Source organism: Bombus terrestris, chromosome 6, assembly GCF_910591885.1.
Source record: "Bombus terrestris chromosome 6, iyBomTerr1.2, whole genome shotgun sequence".
Classification (NCBI taxonomy): Eukaryota; Metazoa; Arthropoda; class Insecta; order Hymenoptera; family Apidae; genus Bombus; species Bombus terrestris.
Genome location: NC_063274.1, coordinates 3,267,479 through 3,287,973, shown reverse-complemented (window position 1 = coordinate 3,287,973; position 20,495 = coordinate 3,267,479). Strand labels below are relative to the sequence as shown.

General features: G+C 41.1%; 2 protein-coding genes across 5 annotated transcripts in view; both read left to right on the top strand.

The window, feature by feature from the left end:
- The window catches only part of LOC105665825 (treacle protein), a 38,147-nt gene extending 19,690 nt beyond the window's left edge, over nt 1–18,457 (top strand). Inside the window, exons 2-11 of one of the 2 annotated variants that reach the window (XM_012309304.3) lie at nt 4,408–4,636; nt 5,092–5,535; nt 6,461–7,733; nt 8,236–9,563; nt 10,369–11,237; nt 11,826–12,048; nt 12,550–12,649; nt 12,727–12,763; nt 15,348–15,463; nt 17,849–18,457. In XM_012309304.3, the coding sequence (XP_012164694.2) occupies nt 4,408–4,636; nt 5,092–5,535; nt 6,461–7,733; nt 8,236–9,563; nt 10,369–11,237; nt 11,826–12,048; nt 12,550–12,649; nt 12,727–12,763; nt 15,348–15,463; nt 17,849–18,029 (4,800 nt within the window). In that variant the 3' untranslated portion in view covers nt 18,030–18,457. The remainder of the gene's footprint in view (nt 1–4,407; nt 4,637–5,091; nt 5,536–6,460; nt 7,734–8,235; nt 9,564–10,368; nt 11,238–11,825; nt 12,049–12,549; nt 12,650–12,726; nt 12,764–15,347; nt 15,464–17,848) is intronic. The other variant, XM_048406548.1, reaches the window with a different exon arrangement.
- LOC100648204 (FH1/FH2 domain-containing protein 3) overlaps nt 18,354–20,495 on the top strand; it is a 241,593-nt gene continuing 239,451 nt past the window's right edge. For all 3 annotated transcript variants that reach the window (XM_012309303.3, XM_012309302.3, XM_048406549.1), the window contains exon 1: nt 18,354–18,689. In XM_012309303.3, the coding sequence (XP_012164693.2) occupies nt 18,525–18,689 (165 nt within the window). In that variant the 5' untranslated portion in view covers nt 18,354–18,524. The remainder of the gene's footprint in view (nt 18,690–20,495) is intronic.

Below are 20,495 nucleotides of genomic sequence, written 5' to 3'. Positions count from 1 at the left end.
CTTCATTAAAAGCCTTTTATGTCTTGCCTGGTATTTTTTATTCTTCTGCTTCATTCCGTCGATCGTCTCAGTCTTTCGAAAAAATCGTACATTTGTAAAGAGATCTCGGATTATCATTCATGTCACATCGAAACTCATCTACTTTTTCGTACGTTCTATCTTTCGGATTTTTCTCCATTCCGGTCACTCCGCATCGACCGTTCTCTGCCACTTTTTCATTTATTTTTCCCTTCTCCACGGAAATCCAACGAATTCCCAAGTAGTTCCCGGGGAATTTCCAGAAACCTCGTAAATGAAAATAGAGGCTTGTCGCGTGCGTAATGTGGCCCCGCTCGGTTCTTTATCGTTTCTATGCTTCAAAGTTTCTGACAAGGACAAATCGCGTCGTCGTGGCCGGTGGCGCTTGAAATTTTTAGCATTAATCGTGGTGTAGATATTAGCCGCATATTTCGCCAATGTCCTCGAATATTTTCGGCATAGGAATCGATCTGTAAGTCTGTTTGACAGCAAAAGATGTATTTCACGGTGATTTGCAAAAGTCGATTGATAGGTGGCTGTCGATCATTTGCTTTCAGAAGACAAGGTTGAAATGAACTTTTCTATTATGGGACGAGGTTAAGAAATAGTAGGCGGATTAGGAAATGCGTGGATTTAAACGAAGCGTAGTTACATAACTTGTATTGTCTTGCAGTAAGAATATGATCAGATACAATAACAATCAGCCGATCACTTCATAAATCATTTAATCGAAGATTAAGGATATGAATAATTCGCGTCTTATATCGTAATATCAAATGTAATTATTTATTATCTGTGACTATGCAATATCTGTTTAATCTGTAAATTACGACAGTGTATTGCACGGTGGTTGCATATTTTTATTTCTCCTACAGGAACTATAAACATATTTAGACATCTAATCACATAATAAGAATTTTTTTAATACTTTTGCAATATTGTCGTATCTGCTCTGACAGAGCGTGCTTCCCACACAAATTGATCAATATTGCTTCGTTCTCTGTATACGTCAACATTTCTTCGTATTCGAGCATGAAAAAGAGAGATTTTACATTCCGTGCAATATCTGTCCAAAAAGAATATTTATTACCTTCCAACTTCAAAGAATATACCACTTGTATTTGCTTTCGTCAAAAATACGGAAACAATGGAAAACAGTGAATTTTTCAGAAAAAAATCCTGCATTGCCAAGCATTAGGAAATTTATTACATCGAAGAATCCTTTGATAAGCCAATAATACTAATCTGTGAACCTAATAAACAGCAGGAATTTAACATCGCAGAAAGAGAAAGATCGCAAGTTTTTCGTGGAACAATCAGCTTTCGAAATTGTTATGTATCGTAAACATTGGTCGAGGGAGGAATAAGCATTACGAAAATAAATTTCCACGGTTGTCCGAGCACGTCGAAAAAATTTCATAAAAATTTCACCGTGTTCGGTGAAACAAGGTGCTCGCGATTTCTTGCTTTACCTTACGATCGTCCAGTAAAACCACGGTAAAGCCGATAATGGACATCGTAACAGGTTCTCGTTCGACTTCTTGGCAAACCTTTGCCTTCTGAATTTAGCCAAAGACCGTCGAGGCTGCTTGCCAAAATGTTTATGGTGACTTCTTGAACTAATATCGAAGTTCGGCAACGAGGCGCAGACCTGGAACCGTACACGACCGGCATTTTAAGATAGCTAATGAACTGCTGCCAGGTAAGAAATTGATGTTTCATCTTGCAAGGTTTGCTTAGTAATAAATATATATCGAAGGAATTTTGATACCGTGTTTTAGGAGGCATTGAATACCTCTCACTTACGTTTATTTATTCATGAATAGATCTTGAAGCTTGTTCATCATCGATTCTAATTTATTATTATGGAATAAAAAGAAACAATTTGAAATTATTATTTGAAATTAAACAACTGTAAGATTAGTAGTGAATTTTCGATATGGCTACGTTACATCAGAGATCAATTCCAGTATTATTTTGCAACAGCAAATCGAAGAAACACGAGGCTATAAAAAAAAGATAAGTTATTGTACTTGAACTTAATTAATTGATATATAAATGCTATAATAAATACAGTGTTGTATAAATACATTTTGTACATCATTGTACATCAAGTATCTAACGTTAACAGGAGAAATAATCGATAGTAGGTAATCATAGGTTCTTTTTCGTAAACGAGACTTAGAATGCTCGGTATTAGCAACAGGGGACCGCAAGTCGAAGAGCCGGAGACGCGATAATAAGGCAGATATGAACGAATCGAAAGGAGTTATCGTTTCCGGCCGTTTTCGACACTTCCGCTGAAAAGAATCGGTTTAGCGGTCTTAAGGAGCGTCCGTTGTAATTCCATTATCACTCCCCCCGAATAGCATTAGCATAATAACGAACGGCACTTTTTAAAAGTTCGAGCACGAAGGCTCCCCTCACCCCTTTCTCATTCTCTTTCAGAGGGGATCTCATCTGAACGCGATAGCGCAAGATGTCGGAGCTTTAGAATGTAATTGAATTTAAATTGAAATTATGATCGCGCGGGTGGTATCGCGTAAGCTCGCTCGAGTCGAGGTTGCGCGGACTCTACGTAAATGCAAACTTGTAAACTATACGAAAAATAAACGCCGGTCCATACCTGCGGGTTCGGACAAGGAATAATTAATTACGCGAACGAGTTTTAATTACGGAAACATCTACCAACGTTTAGATGCTCCGTTCAACGACTCGAGCACGTGGTTCGCTGGTTCGTCTAAAATGAAAATTTTAAGAAACACGAACAGTACGAGAATCGTGTGGTGGAAAACTAATTTCTTTCAACTTCATCAATGCGAAACACGTTACAGATAAATAATCACGAATTGATCTTGAACCATCGTATGAATCTTGTTCAGAATAGTTATCGAACTCGAAGGACTTCGAGTCATGTGATTTGAGTATCGTAGAAACTTGAAGGATATGAGATATTTCCAGTTAAACAAACAGGTTTATATTGGTAAAAAGATTTCAACAACGGGTAGCGTGTCATTCTGACAATGAGTTTGCGAGTTCTCGAATCTATATTCTTTCTGTTTATGAAACGATTATCGATATTCGCTGTCAGCGTCAAAAGAAACCGTTGAAATTATTTGTCAAACTTTATACTTATTTTTATAATGTTTTCTTTCTATTCCTCGAGACATACGCAAGTGTAATCCAAAGAATCTCAGTTTGATAAATGAAGAATATGAAGCGATAAAAAATTTATCTTGGCTATGTTGTGCACAATTAGCTACGGTGCTTCAATCAGTATGTAAAATGATTCTGATTACTTTCGAAGAAGTAAGAACAACAGGTTTGCGTTTAACCATTTGTATACAAAGTTTAAATGCTAAAAAAGGATGAGTTTATTGACTCACCCGTTATACGACAGAGAAACAGGAAGGTTATTCCTCCCGGTTAGGTCGGGCCATCTATTTCAAGCTCAGGGCAATTCGCCAAATTTATGTTAATTGTACGAATTTTCATTTCTTGACTTCGGCCATCCGTAGATGATGTATATTATCCTCATTCGAGTTACTTAAAGATGTTCTTCCTCCGTAAGATGTTCTTTAGATATTCTTCATCAGATGTTTGGCTATTCGCAAGTCAGAATGCAGTGTTTTTTAATATCATTACTCATTCGAGGTAGACTTTATAATTGTATTTCCCTTGTTAAATCCTTTCATTGTATTCATTCATATTCCACGAAACATGATCTACATATTACGATTGTCATTCAAATCTTTACGACCGCGTCTCACGTGTATTCTACACGCTTTTCATATTTGCATTTTTCAATATCTATATCATTAGATATAGGAGAAGGATATAGATATTAATCTATATCCTTCTAACATTTTGCTTCCAGTATCTACATTTATTTGTATCTTGCGAAATATAAATCTTGCAATTAAAGAAAAAATTACCATTACAAGATAAAATGCCCTTTTTCCGTTTCCTGAAAAAGAATCGCACGTGTTACCCACGCCGCTCCATTGTCATTCACAATACTTCACTGTTTACCAGTCGCGTAATCGATGGCACGCGGTTCAGCAATAAAACGCACGGTGACAAGCGATTCTATCGCGGCGACGTACGGCGACGCATAAATCTGTCGTGAAAAAAGAAATCGAGCCGTTTGCCGGCCAATCTCGATCGGTAATTTTACTTCACAAGCGACACGAAGTTCGCCGTAGTCCGATTGTTCCCCGGCTCGTGGAACGGTCGATCGAACCGGCGACGTTTCAAGCATTCGGCCCGCTTTTTCATCGCCTTCGATCGATCGTCGCCGTCGTTGTTGTCGCTCGTATAACGGTGCCGTGGATGAATGCAACGAGATCACGAGCATTCACAGAGAACTGAACGATTCATGGTTTCCAGGGTGACACTGGCGCCTACCGACCCAGAGGCAATGTTGGCATCGCCGCAGGTACATTTGGAAGAACGACCACGTCGACTGGGAGCGGTCTTCCGGGTTGCAGGAACAGCTACTCGTCGTCCATCGGTTCCGGTTCCAGCCGAGTGCACGGCAAGGAGAGGGTTTCTGGCTTCGGAAACGCGTTCCTGAAGAAAGACAAGTCCGAGGAGAAACCTACCTTTAAGTATTCCAGTAAGTTGCTTTGGATATGCTCATTATGTCGTGTATCGGTCTTCGCTTTATCGTTTCAGGTTCTTGGAATTCGTTGGTCATTATTATGGTATTTGAGAGAGCGATTTTAGTATTGTTGCTAATATACTTTTTTATTTATTCTACTATAAACGATAAATAAAATAAATCTGCGTAACTTTCCATTTTTTATGCATTTACAACGATACGTTCCCAAAAATTCGAGTAATTTTTTTGTAAAATATTAATCTATAATATATATTCGTTCGATGTTTCCTGCGTTTATATAATAAATACAAAAATAGACCGCGAATTCACGTAACGTATAGAAATTTGTTTATATCCTTATATTATGTACGTATTTTTTCATATATGTATTTTCATTTTAATTTCTCGTGTTAAATAATTGAATAAAGAAAAGTTAGGAAATAAAGAATCACAGGTCGATGGTTTTTCAGCTAACAAGGACGCGGACAAAAACAGATTGCACCCCAGTAGGTCGTCGACGGAGGACGTAGGGGCGAAAAGTCCATTATCGAGCAGCAGATCTTCACTGTTCGAGAAGTACTCGTTTCCAGCTACTAAAGCTTCAGAGAGGCCCGCCTCCGTTTTGGACAGATATAACCGTGCCACTTCCCGCGAGAAGAGCAGAGAGCCAGACGGAGTATCGCGATACGGATCCAACACGTATCCCGGATCGAGCTTGGCTCGAACTTATGGAAACGAAAGTAGAATCGAGAAGAAAGAGAGGTCCGATCATCCGCCGGTTTCCTACCGTGGATTACGGCCGAACTCTGGGAGAAGTTCACGCGAACCTAGCCCGGAAGTCAACGTCGGAAAATCGAACTCCTTCAGAATGTATTCGAGAGCCCCATCCTACGGTCGATCCAGTGCCACTTCTAGTGAGTGAATTTCCTCTTTTTTCCTTACATTTTGTTAGAAATTGGATTTTATTATTCAAGTTGGAAATTGAAAAAGAATGAGTTTCGGAGAAAGTTCTATGGCGGAATATTCTTGCTTTTTATATCAATTTTATTATTATTACGATGATATTATTCTCTGTGCTTAGGACAAGCAAATATTGAAATATTAGTTACAGGTGAATGACCTAAGACGAGAACCTGAAATATTTTCGAAACCGTTAATTACATCGAAAAATAGTCCGGACAACAGTCGAACGATTTCAAACGGGACATTGTATGGTTTAAGTGACAGTTTTGATATTTCCAGTCTTAGGTGACTCATCCTGTATACATATACATATAATGCTATTGTATGATAAAATATATGCGTGCATATACAGTGCTATCATACGAAAACCATATTTATGCCCGGTGATTGTTCGTATTTAAAATTGTCTTACAACGTCGAAATAATAAAATTCCTATTACGAGAACGGGATATCATTTAAATTCATTTTTGCCGCAGTTCTATCGTCTTTTAATCGTCAAACAACGTTTGTTTACGCGAATTCTAAATTTATAGACCAACGATATTGGCAGAGACACGACAAGAATTCCTGTTATGCTCTGGAGAATTGTAAAATGAATGAGAAGCTTTTCACGCGATATGTATGGCTATTTTCACATTTGAGAGAGATGTATCTCACGAGAAATGGAACTGATTTGTTGAAAATTAATTTTCCGCTTAAGATCATAACGAAGAATTTTATCTTGATCATTCAGAATCAAGTATTGCAATTAAAACACATAATTTTAAATACGAACAAAATCATGATCGCTCTTGTATATGTATTAGTAAAGTTACCAGTTAAGAAAAATATATTTTGCTCGACGAACGATTCTCAACGTACGAAAACATTTGCAGGTGCCTCCGAATCGAGCTCGGCGCCAATCTCCTCGAGATTCGGCTCGACAGCTGGTAGCAGGTTCCTTTCATCGAGAAGCAGCAACGACCGAATACCGGCAGCCATAAGCTACTCCGGATCGGACAGGTTCCGAACTTCAGGTAGTAAGCCTATGCCGGCAAATTTAAAGGACGAAGACACCGTTAAATCCAACGTGGAAAGGAACGCGACTCAAGAAAAACGTTCCACTCCTGTTAAATCGGAAGAATTAAAAGTCGACAACAGACTTCAGGACAATGAGACCGTTACAATGGTCACGAGAGGTACGTCGCCCAGTCTACCGGCTTCTTCGTCCTTTGTGAGGAACAGAAGAGCCGACATAGGCATCGCGAATCAAAGGGAAGTCGCGCGAGTTCGAAAGAAAACGGAGACGAAGAATCAAGAAGTTCAGAGCGAAAGGCTCGAGGATGCTTCGAGATTTTCGCGTTTTGGAGGCGGTGGACGAATCTCAGGGACTCCGTGGTCGACGTATTTGGACAAATTTTCCTCGAATTCGAACGGAAGTGGAGTGTACGCTAGAGGCTTTAACGGAGGCGCGACCAACTCCAGAGTAAATAGCTTCGCGTTCTCGAGATCGAACGACGCTTCGAGAAACGATTCGACTTCAAAATTATCGCCTAGTTCTAGTCAAGAAATCCATAGTAATAGGAACCAAAATGAACAGAGTACTAAAGCGTTCGGCGGTTTAGGTTTCGCGGTCACGAAAACGGATTCGAAAGGATCTACGGGTAACGATCCAAGCAATTCCAATCAGGCGGAGGTTAAAGCGCACAATGGCGAGGTTCGTTCATGTAGCGTGGGCAAGATCGAAGTGAAAACCAGTCGTTTAACGAATCCTTCGGTTTTAAAGAGAGACAACTCGCCGCACCAGCCTGGTGTTGTCAAGTCGCCAGATTCCCGCGAAAATACTTCCAAGAGCGAAGAACAGCAAAGTAGTAGAGAAAGTTCGACGTCGAAGAGCGAGGATAGCAGCCAGAGAAGACCATCGATACCGAGATTAGGTCGTATCGCAATGAAGAACGAAGGCAAGGTTACGAAGTCATCATCGAGTTCGTCGACTAAGTCCGATGGATTGCGGGAAAGAAGGAGCTCGACACCTAAATCTGACACTAGCTCGTTATCGAAACTAGACGAGTCTTCTAGGATAGTCGAGGGTCACTGCCAAGGACAGAGTAAAGAAGTCTCCGTGTCTAAAAGCGATAGTGTTTCTTCTACGAAAGATTCTTTTCAAAGGTAGTTGTTTAATTTTTCAAACGATTACAGTAGAACACAAAATTTTTACAATACGTAACTTCGTTTCAGATTTATTCGTTTCGAAATATTTTCAATTTTTCATACCGCTGATATGTTTCGATATTGTCAAATAAATAGTAGAAAAGCGAAAAAGTTTCTGTCGAAATATTTTGTATTCTTAATGTCAACGAAAATAGTTTACACAGATCCACGTTTGAGCGAGGATGCCAAAATTAATTGGTCATTCAAGATATTTCTTTAATATTATATATAGATTTCTTTCTCGATATTATCGTACACAATCGAGGCAAATTTCCACGGAAAAGCAGAATCAACGTAACGATATAAGAAGCCAAACGACGTAGAAGATTTATTTTTGTTGACTTTAGGCGACCAAGTCTTGCACAAATCAATTCTGCTTCTTTGATTCCTCTCCGTTACATCTAAAAATACACTATTTCCACTTTCTGAAACGCTTCTTCTTATTTTTCCGATTAAATAGCAATTCGTCCCAAAGCCGATCCACAACACCGCAGTCGCGAAGCGGTTCTACGAAAAATCTCTCCCGTCAAATGACACGGACCGATTCGTCGGACGGATCCGCTGTAAATGTGCCAATTGGCAGATCGAAATCGACGTCAGCCAGTTCGGTGACGAGTCAGGGTGCAAAAATAAAGGCGACGCCACCACCATCGCCAGGGAAATCTTCCGCATCGACCGTCTCTTCAGTGAATCTGAGGCAGGGCGGATCACCGGATGCTCGTGGCAAACCACCTGTACCGAAGAGCGATGCCACATCGGCGTCCGCATCCAAGAGCATCGTGCCAGTTAAGTACGTGAACAAGGATTTTCGAAAGTCGACGTTAAACATGGAGAATGGCGACCCGTCGCAATCAAAGTACAGCAGGAAGAAGAAGAATCAACGAAGCATGTCCGTCAGCTCTCAAGATTCGCAGTCCGAACCGAACTCCGAACCGAATATCCATCGTCCAGCTGTCCCCTCGGAATCGAGCTCGAGTTCCGTGAAATCGAATAGATCAAGGCTGAGAATGCCATCATCCGGTACGTCGTCGAAGAGCATCGGTAGGAAAAGCGAGTCGACTAGTTCGTTGAGGCCGGAAAATTCGAGGAGCAGCTCGAAATCTCCTTCCGGCAAGAGAAGCAAGCAAGACGGAAGCTCGAGTTCCAGCGGCGTTAGCGAGTCGAATTCTTCGAATTCGTCGAGCAGCGAGGAGGAAGACGATAATAAACAGACAAGACCAGGATCGAGACGTCGTAAGAGGAGAACGTCAAAATCTCCTTTCTGCGAGAAAAAAGGGAAGATAAGCGCCGGGTCATCGAGGACGAGCGTTTTGGCGTCATCCACCGACGAAATGTCTTTGACGATGGACAAACCGCCCAGACCGCCGTCTAGCCCCAGATCGAAAAGCGATCGTTCAGGGAAAACGGAGGAAGCTAAATCATTCCTGATGAGGGCCCTCGCACCAGTGACGAATCTTTTCAAGAATAAGCATCAAGATTCCAGCGAGTCGGGTAAATCAGGTGGTTGGCTGGATTCCAACGAGGAGAGCACGGACGCGAAGAAGTCAGAGCAAAACGGTACGATCGCTTTATCGAGGAGTTTATCGAAGAGCTTCAGTTTCACGAACTCGGAGAAGAACGACGACAAGAGACATTCTAGCGTGAGGATCAGGCGGAATTTTTCCGGGGAGCAGCCGTGGTGGATGGATCCGAACTCCGACAATGTTCCTGAAGGCGTCGAAACGGGAAGCGTGTGCAACGAAGATATCAGTCAAGAAACGACCGTCAGTAGTACCTTACCTGACGATGGTAAGTCAGCGTTTCCAACTTTTACATCTGAAATAAATTTTCGGTTAAACGTGGTTTTTTTATTTTGATACACGTAAACGAGGAATTTTGTTTGAGAAATTGGATGGAAGCTATATTTATCTGACACATAGTGTTTACGTGCTTACGCATACTATTTCGAATCTTATGAGAAAGAGCTTTCAGAATGTAATATATTATTACGATTTCAAAAAAAAAGATGTGCGGTTCATTCGAAACTTCGTTCAAACGTTCGTTTTTAACTTCCGTTACAAGTTTGAAGATTTTATAAATGAGTAAAGAGAGATTTTACAAGCGAGTAAAGAAAGATAACTTACATTTTTTTAGGTTTCCTTTTCACCTGAGATCGTATTGGAAAAGCTACTAAGAAACAGCGTTCATAATTCGCGAGGGAAAAATATAATTATATTAAAATATAATAAACATAACCACGTGGGAAAAACATAATAAGTTTATTTCTGCTGAATTGTCTACTTTTATGTTGTTTAGTTATTAAACAAAATCTATTAATATATTAAATAGTTATTAATTGGTGGACAACAAATTGAATTTTTAAGTTATTCCTTTACAAAAGAGAAGACATAACTTATTATTTCTATCTTACAAGCATTATATATTTTCGCAAACATCGTAAATTACCAATAATTCGTGTACTCCAAAACGACTTAATTACTCCCCTGTAAATCATTTTTAAACATATAATTCGTTCTTCTCAGCTTCGAAGGCAGAAACATAGGTTAGTGCGATTCGCGTAGATAAACCACTTCCCCTAATTGTATGTTCCCAGGCAAATTTAAATACAAAGTGTGGAGACAAGAATCAGAGGAACGAGCTTGGTGGTTAGATTCAAACGACAGCGCGGCCTCGGAAGATGCGAGGAAACAGTCGACAACGATTTTAAGACAAGAATCAGGAGAGAAGGCTTGGTGGCTAGATTCCAATGATAACGTCCCGTCGGAAGAAACGCAGAGACAATCTTCCGCGACAGTTTTGAAGCACGATTCGGGAGATAGGGGTCGTTGGTTAGACGGCAATGACAGCGTCCTTTCGGATGAAGCCAAAAAACTGTCGCGACCGATGATATGGAGACAAGAATCGGGGGAAAGAGCTTGGTGGTTGGATGCAAACGATAGTGTTCCGTCGGAGGAATCGAAGAAACAATCGTCCATGGCGTCTCCTGTTTCGAAACGAGAGTCGAGTCGTTCCAGTACTCGGTCCAACGAACGAAGAAATCGACTCAGGCACCAGCAATCCGGCGAACAAGCATGGTGGATGAACGACAATCCTGAGAACGTACCTGAAGGAGTCGAAGTCATTCCTGTCGCTACAACGCCCACGCAAAAAAATAATAGCTACAATGACGAAGTGGACGACGGTCAAACGTACAACAGAAGTATAAATAAAGTCAGGCACATCGAGTCTGGTGAGAAACCATGGTGGATGGATAGCTCGTCAAACGTTCCTGACGGTGTAGTTAAGATTCCTATGGAAACGTCGAACAGCACTTCCGATTCCTCCGAATCGTTCGAGAAAATCGATATTGGCGTTAACCCTGAACCTGAGATATACGCGAAGAGAAACCTTTCTAGATTCCCTATCGAGTTTCCGCCACCACCGCCCGATGAGCCGCTTGGGGATCGTGCCAGTCCTGAAGGGGTAAACTGATCATATATCGTATATTATTCATTTAACGGACCCCTAACTGACGATGCTATAGATATAGAACTCGATAATACGCTACGTCGTAAATCTTTAACGTTGCGTGCCTTACATCGATGAGAGAATAAAGTCTTTAAGTTAATTGATCCCTTGATTAAGAAATCAAGTGACTTCCGTGAGAGGCTGTAAAAAGGATAATGTGTGAAAATTGTTCTTACATTGTGCCGTCTTTAGGATATGCGCATTAAATTATCGTGTGAATTTCTTCCGTCTAATGTAATATTGTATACATTCGTAAATAATCTTTTCCTTTCTTTTCTTTATATATACTTTAATGTTAAGTATCCTGTTAATTATAATTGCTAATATTCTCGTTAACATTTTCCAAAAGATGAACACTTAAAATCATGATCGAAGCCACCGATAGTATACCAATTTCCTAAATTCGCTTCAACGGTAACTTTGAGGGCATTTCAATTAAAGTAAAATCAAATTATCAGACAAAATAGCTGGAAAATATTCAATTACCATCCATGAATTAAATATTACTTTATTTTATTTCAAGTAAGTCTATGTATTTTGCAGGTGGAAAATCCTCCAGATCCGCCTGACAACTATGGCGGACGCGATTCGCCTTACGATAATGTTCAGTCGACACCCCGAAGATCGTCGCCAAGGAAACGACCTTCCACGTTACCGTTGTTCATCGGCCAACACACCAACATCGACGATTTATTGGGCGACGCGACCACCTTGTGTCCAAGCCCTGTCTTGTCTCGAATTCGTAAACGCGAACGTATCGGCGAGGGTGAGTTCTGAATGAATGTAACACGATTTAGGTTCTATCGTAGACGTATACGAGCGACTGTTATTTGAATTACCGATTGTGTGCCGGATACGGTCGGTATAGAGTTTAGAGCAGTTTGAGACTAGGGTTGTTAATGAGAGAACGTTGTCCCTTTGAAGAGAAGCAATAGCATCTATCCTTTTGGGAATTGCGGTAAGCTCGATGGATGGGTGCTGAATCGTGGATAAGCCTGTGCACACGGATACGTATACTATTTAAAGGGCAGCTGATAGGATTAGAGAGTAGTTGGTACGAACACGTTCGAGCGATTGTAATTCCCCTGCTGAAAAGAAATTTGGGTTAGCGGGTAGCCAACCGTAGCTGGAGGTCGTTCGTAATTGTCAGGGATATTGAAGAAGATAGTTTCAGATCTGCCTTGTGGAAGGGAATTGCAATGTTCGTGAAATATCGGCGTACAAAGTACGACGAATGATAGATATATTTGATATATTGTCTGTGTAGATTCGGCAGAAGAGAGTTCAGAATGCGAAGAGATTGACGCCACCCAAGTGATCATCCACGACAGCACTCCGCAGACACCGGTGATACAACGACGACATCGGTACGTTTCATGTCGATAATCGAACGTGAATTCCGAAACTCGTGGATGCTTGATTGTAATTAAGCAATTTTCTTCAGGGACAACGAGAGACCTCAACCCGACGGCTACATTCCGGTAAGTTTTTCTAACAATTTTATTTCTCTTTCGCTTTGTCGACATTACGACGTCAAATTAGAGGTGACGCTGTCCCATCGAACAAACATGGTATTCTTTCATTTACTTTTCTTCATTTCAACCATTTCTCTTATCACGAATTCTTTGGAAAGTTTGAAAAGCGTGCAGGACAATACGGTATACTCTATACTGTTTGAAGTTTCATCACTTTGCCGTTCCACGCGAAAGAACGGAAGGGAACGTGAAACAAGCAACAAAACTTCCGTTTCTTCGTTTCTTCTGTAGCTTTCCAGCGAGACGCGGTTCTTCGCGCTCGCTATTCGCGTGCAATTCTTTTCATCCTGATCAGTAGCTGAAGGAAAGTAGTATGTAGGTGGCCGTGGATAGGAGGACGAGTACTCGAAAAAGCCAGACACACAAAGACGAGAAGAGGGTAGACGACATCCCGGAGGAGTGTTAGTGCAGGCGACGTTATTGTTTCTCATGAGGGATGTGCGAAAAGAGACCCTCCTTTACTCCAGACTCCCTTTCCTTTCCTTTTTTTCCCTTCCGTTTTGCACGTAAAGTGCTAACAACAAAGAGGTCTTCTGGAATCACTTCCCCTTTGCTCGTAACTTTCCTCGGTCGTCACGGAACAGACCAAATTCTCAATTACGTCGCGGTAATTTGCAAAATTCCGTGAAAGCTTGTAAACTATTTTAAATGCTATTCGAAAAATAATCAGCCTCAAATAATATATAATAATCGGAAAAATAATCCATTTACTTTAAATTTCGAACAAAACTAGAAAGTTTCGCGCATACGTCTTTGAATAACGATATTTAACGCAGACATTATATAGTTTCTATACCAAAACCATTGACGTAAAATTCTAAAACTATGGATTAAAGAAAAGAATTAACTTACAACAACAACGGGAACGAGAAATCTTTTGTCCTCTCGTTTCTCAGTCGACGAGTCACTCATATTTTCCCGGAGCACTATAGAGTTTTATCGCAACGGTGGCACCCTCTTGCACGAGCTACCTCCCATCACGTTTCTATAGGTCCAGCAGCCCCTTTTGTGAGCTTGTCACCCTCGTGGGGTTTCGTAGTAGCGGGACAACAATGAGCACTGCCGCACTTACGGTTACGCTCTACGTGCTACGCCAGCTGATTATTTTTTCACCGCACAATTACCAGCCCTACCGTTTCATTTGGTTTCTCCGTACCCACGCAGACCTCTGTCTCTCTTTCTCTCATGAAAAGCTCCGTCCTTGAAAACAACAAATCGCCGGCTGGACCCGTGTTCCCTGACTATCTTTGCGGAAAATCGAAAAGAGAGAGAGGAAAAGAGTAAGACAAGTACAGCTTTAATGGGCTCCATAGAAGACGGGTCAGTCTGACCGGCTGGATAAAGTTTGTTTGACGATAATATTGTCGGTTTTTGGCTGTTTGGGTTAGAAAGTAACGGGTTCGTTTGCGATATGAACGTGTGTTTCTCGGTTTGTTCGGCGCGTCTCAAATAGAATGAACACGCCGTCTGTTTTCTAATTCCTTTCCTTATCGCAGAAATCCACGATTTTCCTTGCAAAATTTAGCTACTCTGTGGTTACTTCTCTTTTTCGACCTGTACACGAATTGGCCGAATTGGCAGAAGTAATTCTACGCGGAAAGAATGTCCACGAGCTTTTGTCAACTGAAGAGCTCATAAGAAAAACGATTTAGGTCCATGGTTGTTTTTCTTCAAGAAATCAGAAAACGCTCTAGTACTTTTATTTTCAATTTTTTAAAACAAGATATTCATCATTTACATTTTGCTCTATTCTTGTCGTAGTTATATCGCAAAAGAATTATATCTAAATAAATTATGGAGTTCTGACCTTTTTGTACGAAATACTTTGAGATTACGCAGATCGCTTATAATCAAACGTTTCTGCGTAATAACTGAAACAGCAATCATATAAAGTGCGATTAAACACATTAAAAATCTTGAAATGAATTTATCGATTACTATACTTTTTCTCGCTTATAATAATATTATTGGAACATTTTCAAGTACCGATAAATTAACGTAATACTAGCATTAATCTGCAATTATCTCGAAATTTAGATGCGTGAACGTTTATTTCAAAACATCTAGCACGAATGAAGTATTACCCTATATATACGTGTATCTAAATTAAACATTACATCAGCGAAGTAATGAATCATCGGTTGATTCATTAAAAAGTAAGATATAAAAGATCATCGTTTAAATTGTTTCCGCACGACGATGATAAATTAATCTTTAACAAAAAATCAATTAATAATAACGATTTGTTATGGTATATTTAAAATTAATCTGTCAATGATAAAGAAACGTAATCATCTACACATAAACAATAAGTGAACAAGTCGTCTTTCAAACATTTTGTATACTTTCACCTTCTGAGAAACGCGCATCAATAATCCTGGATAATCGATATTTACACAATTCATAACAGGAGATTAACTTAAATTATCATACCAAATTGTTATCGGTACATAATTTCATTTATGCAACAGAGGTAAACAGCAATTTTGGTAATAAAGACAGCAAATATTGTCTTACGGCATCGTTCCAGGGTGTCCTTTGTAGCCGGGACGGAATAGGGAGGGGGTTGACCGCACGGCGGCGCCACTGTCGCCTTAGTGGCGACAGGTGTCCGTGGCGTTCAGTGTCGCGGCGGCCGCTCGCGAGGTAAGATATATTGTTGATTGTGTATTTTTCTCTCATTTTCTCTCTTATCCAGTTTTATGATTCCGCGTTATTTTCGTTCACGTATCATCGATTAATGTGTGTATTTTGACGAGTGTCGTACGCGATCACGGATCAAGGTGACGCGCGTTTCCGTGCGCGGGAAGCGCGCGTGTCGTTCGCGCTCACTCGAGCTGAGTTTTTGTCGCGCAGACTCCGGTTCGACAGTTCGTTTACTGTATATATCGTTGTTCTCCTCCCGGCTCCTGGTCCAGACACTGCTCCAAAAATCGAACATCAACGGCTGGCCGTTACGATCGAGCGATGTCGTTCGATAACTGACCAGTCAGTGCCACAGGTAACGTGAAATTTATTCCATCAATTCGACGTACGTTTGAAAGTGACATTGAAGGAGCTGTCAATTTATTACGAATACCATACGATCATAGCATAAATGAAACTTCTTCGTGAGTCACGAGGGCACTCCAATCGATACTTCTCTGGAATGTCTCGACTAGTTTGGATAGGTTACCGCTGCTACTGGGGCGTGTTATTTATTTTGGAGGTTAGGTTAGTTATGTAGCCTTTAACCACAGGTCCGGTTTACGAAGTTCTCTCGATTTTTTTGTCTGGATTTAACGTGTACGATTGTCAGTTAATTGTCGTAGTTCGTAAACACAAGAAACGTATAAATTTTTTGATACGATTTTCGGAGATTTTCGCTTGATTCGTTTGATCGTATTGTATAAGTTTACCGACCGTTTTAAGTTTCACATTTGTACGTTATAAATCTATTGCGCTCAATTTTTTCTCGTATTATTATGAAAGTAGTCGAATCAAGCTTAAACTGTTTACCGTTTCGAATGTTTTCTGGAAACAGTCCGAGTTCCACGGCCGTTCCAGGAATCCTGTCAAAAGAGAATTTGTATTTCTAACGAAAAGTCGACTCGCATATAAAATAGACAGAGAAAGCAACGCCGGGTCGGTGAAATTCCTTTGATAGCGGCATACCGGCGAGCATACCGAAAAGTTGGCACCGGCCGTGGAACGGTCGAGTTTGTCGCCGGGTCCGCGCGAAAACATCGGTCCATCGTGGATTTGTTGATGCAGACGAGTTTGGAAATCCTCTTAAGCACGATCTTACGTTACGATCGCATCTTGATCGTGAATCTTTCGTCGACTACAGGCACGATTACATTCGTGGCATGGCGCAGACTCGTTTTCCCTTCTATCTTCCTCCCCCGCGTTTCCCTTCTCCCTTCTCGCCATTTTCTTTCTCTCTTTCTCTTCCCCTCTGTCGTCTTCCATCTCTCTCTTTCCCTAACTACTATCTTTCTTTCTCGCTTATTCGGTATTTCTCTCTCTTTATTCTCCATCTCTCTCCTTTTTTTCTGTCCTGTGAGCACCATCGAGCCGGTTCGCAGAAGAGCTAGCCCATGCAACGGGTAAGAACAATGCGAATAAGAGAGGATGACAAGACTGGTTGGCATGCGTGGATAATTGACACTTCGTAAATTCGTTCCGTACGAACGTTGATTTTCTCGCGATTTCTCCTCGAATTGAATATAGGTGTGAAACGTAGAGATGAAAACGTGAGAATCGATGTCGTTTGATCCATTTTCGTGACACGAACGAATCGGCGGAGCACGGTATTGCGATTCACTGGACACCGTGTAGAAATTTCGCGTCATGCGCGGAGCGTGGAAGATCGATGTTTTTGTATAATACTTCTCGCGCGCGAGATAGGTACGACGCGACGAATCTTATATGTTGGTATGCGTAAATGTATTTGAATTGTGTATATAGAAAATCCGGGGGCATTAGCGTGTTTCGTAAATATTTTCGTAGATTTTGTTTGTCAACACTGTTCCCTATTATAGCGAAGAAAATGCGTATGATTTATTCATTTTGATGGATATCGGAATTTTATGGGATAATTTGGTTCATCGCGTCGTAAAGTAAGGTCGAAGAACGCACGGTATGTCAGAACGTTCGTAACCTTGAAGGCAAATGAAAATTACCTCTTCCGATCATTCCACTTTCGGCCGACAAGCCGACAGACGAGTGAAAGGAAAATCTAAAGGTCATCGACCGTTTGAAAACGACGCGGTTTCTTATTCACCTGGTCACCGGAGTCAAAGGTTGTTACAGTTTCTACATTGTCACTTTTACACGTACGAACCGTAAACGTCGAATACGATTTATTGAGTTTATTTTTTATTATTTCATAACACGTTCTTGAACATGTATTTTTACAAAGAAACTTTAAGAAACTATGTAACTAAAAAAAAAAAGAAGGAAGATATAAAACTATTTATATTTTCCTTGTTAATATTTCCATCGTAATGTCAATGATATTCACGTTACCATTAAAAACCCAATTTCCAGATACACACTTCAAACCGATCGATCGATGGAAGAGCGCGAAAAGCTGCAGAGACAAAATAGCGGCACTTTTTCCTCCGTCACGAATCTCCATCCTCGCTCAGACAAAAATAAATCGGCAGCTTTCCACGGCCGCTCGCGGTGTGCCTCTCTTTTTCTCTCTTTCTCTCTCCTGTTCTCATAAAACAAACTCACGAACGGATGAGAAGTGGTCGGAGTAGAGAAAGAGAATATCGGTTCACCGCGATCAAGGTATTCACGTGAGCCTCTGTTTCGTCGTCGAGCCGGTAGACGCGAATGGAACGTGAGGAGGAAGAAAGAGACACGGGGAAAAAGGAACAGAGGGCTGGCGTGAACGGTGGAGACAGCGCGTTAGAGAAAGAAGGAACGAGAGCAAGGTTCGTTTTCTCGGTTGGTTGTAGCCGGCGACTCGAATGAAAATAAATCGGCGGTACGACGAACTGGTTCGTGCGTTCGCGTAAAGCGGTCGTGCGGTCCGGTAAAACAGAGACAGAAGGAAAGAGAAAGAAAAGACGTGTATAGAGCGCGAGTGAGAAGGAAGGAAAAGGACTCTCGCGACGCGAAACAAGCCTGTGTGTTGCCTTCTTTGGATCGTGGAAAAAAAGACCCTATCGGACAACAATCGGCCGTTACGGTCAAGATACAGAGGGCCCGCGAGATGTCTCTGACGTGCCGAGTGCAGTATCTGAATGACGTCGATCCGTTTGCCTATGCGAGCTCCTATCCGGAGCCACCTAGGCCGCCTGTGCACACCTTCAGCGCGACCTTGCCACTAATTAACCAGCTCGCAGCGGTGCATCGACTTCTACGGGCGCCTCATAGGGTGAGTTCATCTTTCTCGCTCCCCAACGACAGCGTTCCTCTTAATTCATCGTTTATCGAGAGATCGAGAGCGAGGGCGAATTAATGCTCCATCAAGCGGCCCGCGGCGCCGCCATGCGGTATCTATCGCGAAAGTATAATTCATAGGATTTTTTGCGCGCCGCTAACGATGTACTTGATTGCTTAAAAACCAACACTTTTTATTTGCTCTTTTTTCTGTCCTTTCCTTTTCACTCTTTTTTCCCCCCTCTTTTAGTTTAATGGTTCGAAATCCCTTACACGACGATGCTTGCGTTAGATGTTAGACTTAAGCGAGGGGGAATTCAACGACCTGTGTAGGTCGGTTAGAACGAACGATGTCAGATCCAGATTCGAGCGGCACTGCCGTGGAAATTTATCAAAAGCGTTGTTCAAATTCCGATGATTCCATAAGGGTTGGTATTATGTTCGATATATTATATGCGGAGTTCTTCGTTCGAACGCTGTTCGCTGTCACTTGATAACACATTTGATATTTTAAAAGATGCAACATAGTAAAATTAATTATCCGAGTCTCTTTTGTCTAACTGTAAAACGACAACGTTATCTGTTCCAAACATTAACATTCTGTTAAACGACAAATAGCGTACTGAGAATACATTATCACTACGTATAAGTGTTAAATTACTGTGATATAAAATGACTACGAACGCAAGCTTTTGATAAAGTCCATTCACAGCTATTAAAGCGTCTTACAAAGAAATCGTCGAGCATGTTCGTCATCTATCGCTTACGTTCGCCTCGATAAACGACGTAGATGAATAGCTACGGGAAGAATGCCACGGTAGGTGTTTAAACAAATGTTTTACGATAACGGAAAAATATGGCACGGCTGCTGGTATGGTAATGCGAGGAGATCCATCTGTAACGGAACCTCTTTGAGGGCCGGGGGGACAGAAATTATTCTCATCGTCAGACAGGATTCTCGTTTAATGCTGCCACTTGCTGCCAGTATCAAGGATTCTCGAGATCGCAGAAATTTCCCGCCAGGGACAGGTTTCCTTTTTACTCAGCCCTCCCTTAACGTCTGCCTCGACGTGTAATACGTACACGGAAATATATTTATATCCCCGGACAAAATCGCGCCGGAGAGGGATGAATTTTCTTTCCTTGATATTAATATTTATGAAATCCGCCCTGATACCAGTCGGCGTAATGTATGCTTGAAAATTTCAAATAGCCCGAGTTACCGCACTACGGTAGCACCGTGGAGGAATAGTCGAATGAATTTTTTCATTGAAGTTCGCGAGGAAGTACTTACCGATAATTCTAGCTCTATCAGGCCATTCCATAGTAATGTTGTTTCTTACTTTGCACTTTGAATTTCTCAGATAGAATGTAACGGTCACTGTATCAGGGTATGCAAATTTACAGTTGACGATTAGAAAAGTTGCAAATAGCACCAGTGTATATATGATCAATGCTAACGAATCAAAAAAGAAATTTTGTTCTATCGATGGAATGCAACGATATAGTTCGAAATGGTAGATAGAACGTTTTAACTAAGGAACGTGGTAAAGATCATACAAGTATAGCAAGAATACGTGTAAGATATGGAAATTTCCCTCGATTAAACTTGAAACAAGTTTTCTTGAGACATAGATTTCAGATCGTACGTTCATATATTCATTTAATCATTTTCTGAAAGAATCTTAAATCCCAAAAGAATGTAACAAATGCATTACATCCGCGCAATATTACGAACTGTTCGAAAACTTGTGGTGAAATCACTTTCGGAGTATCTCTACTCTCCGATGCCCGGAGCACC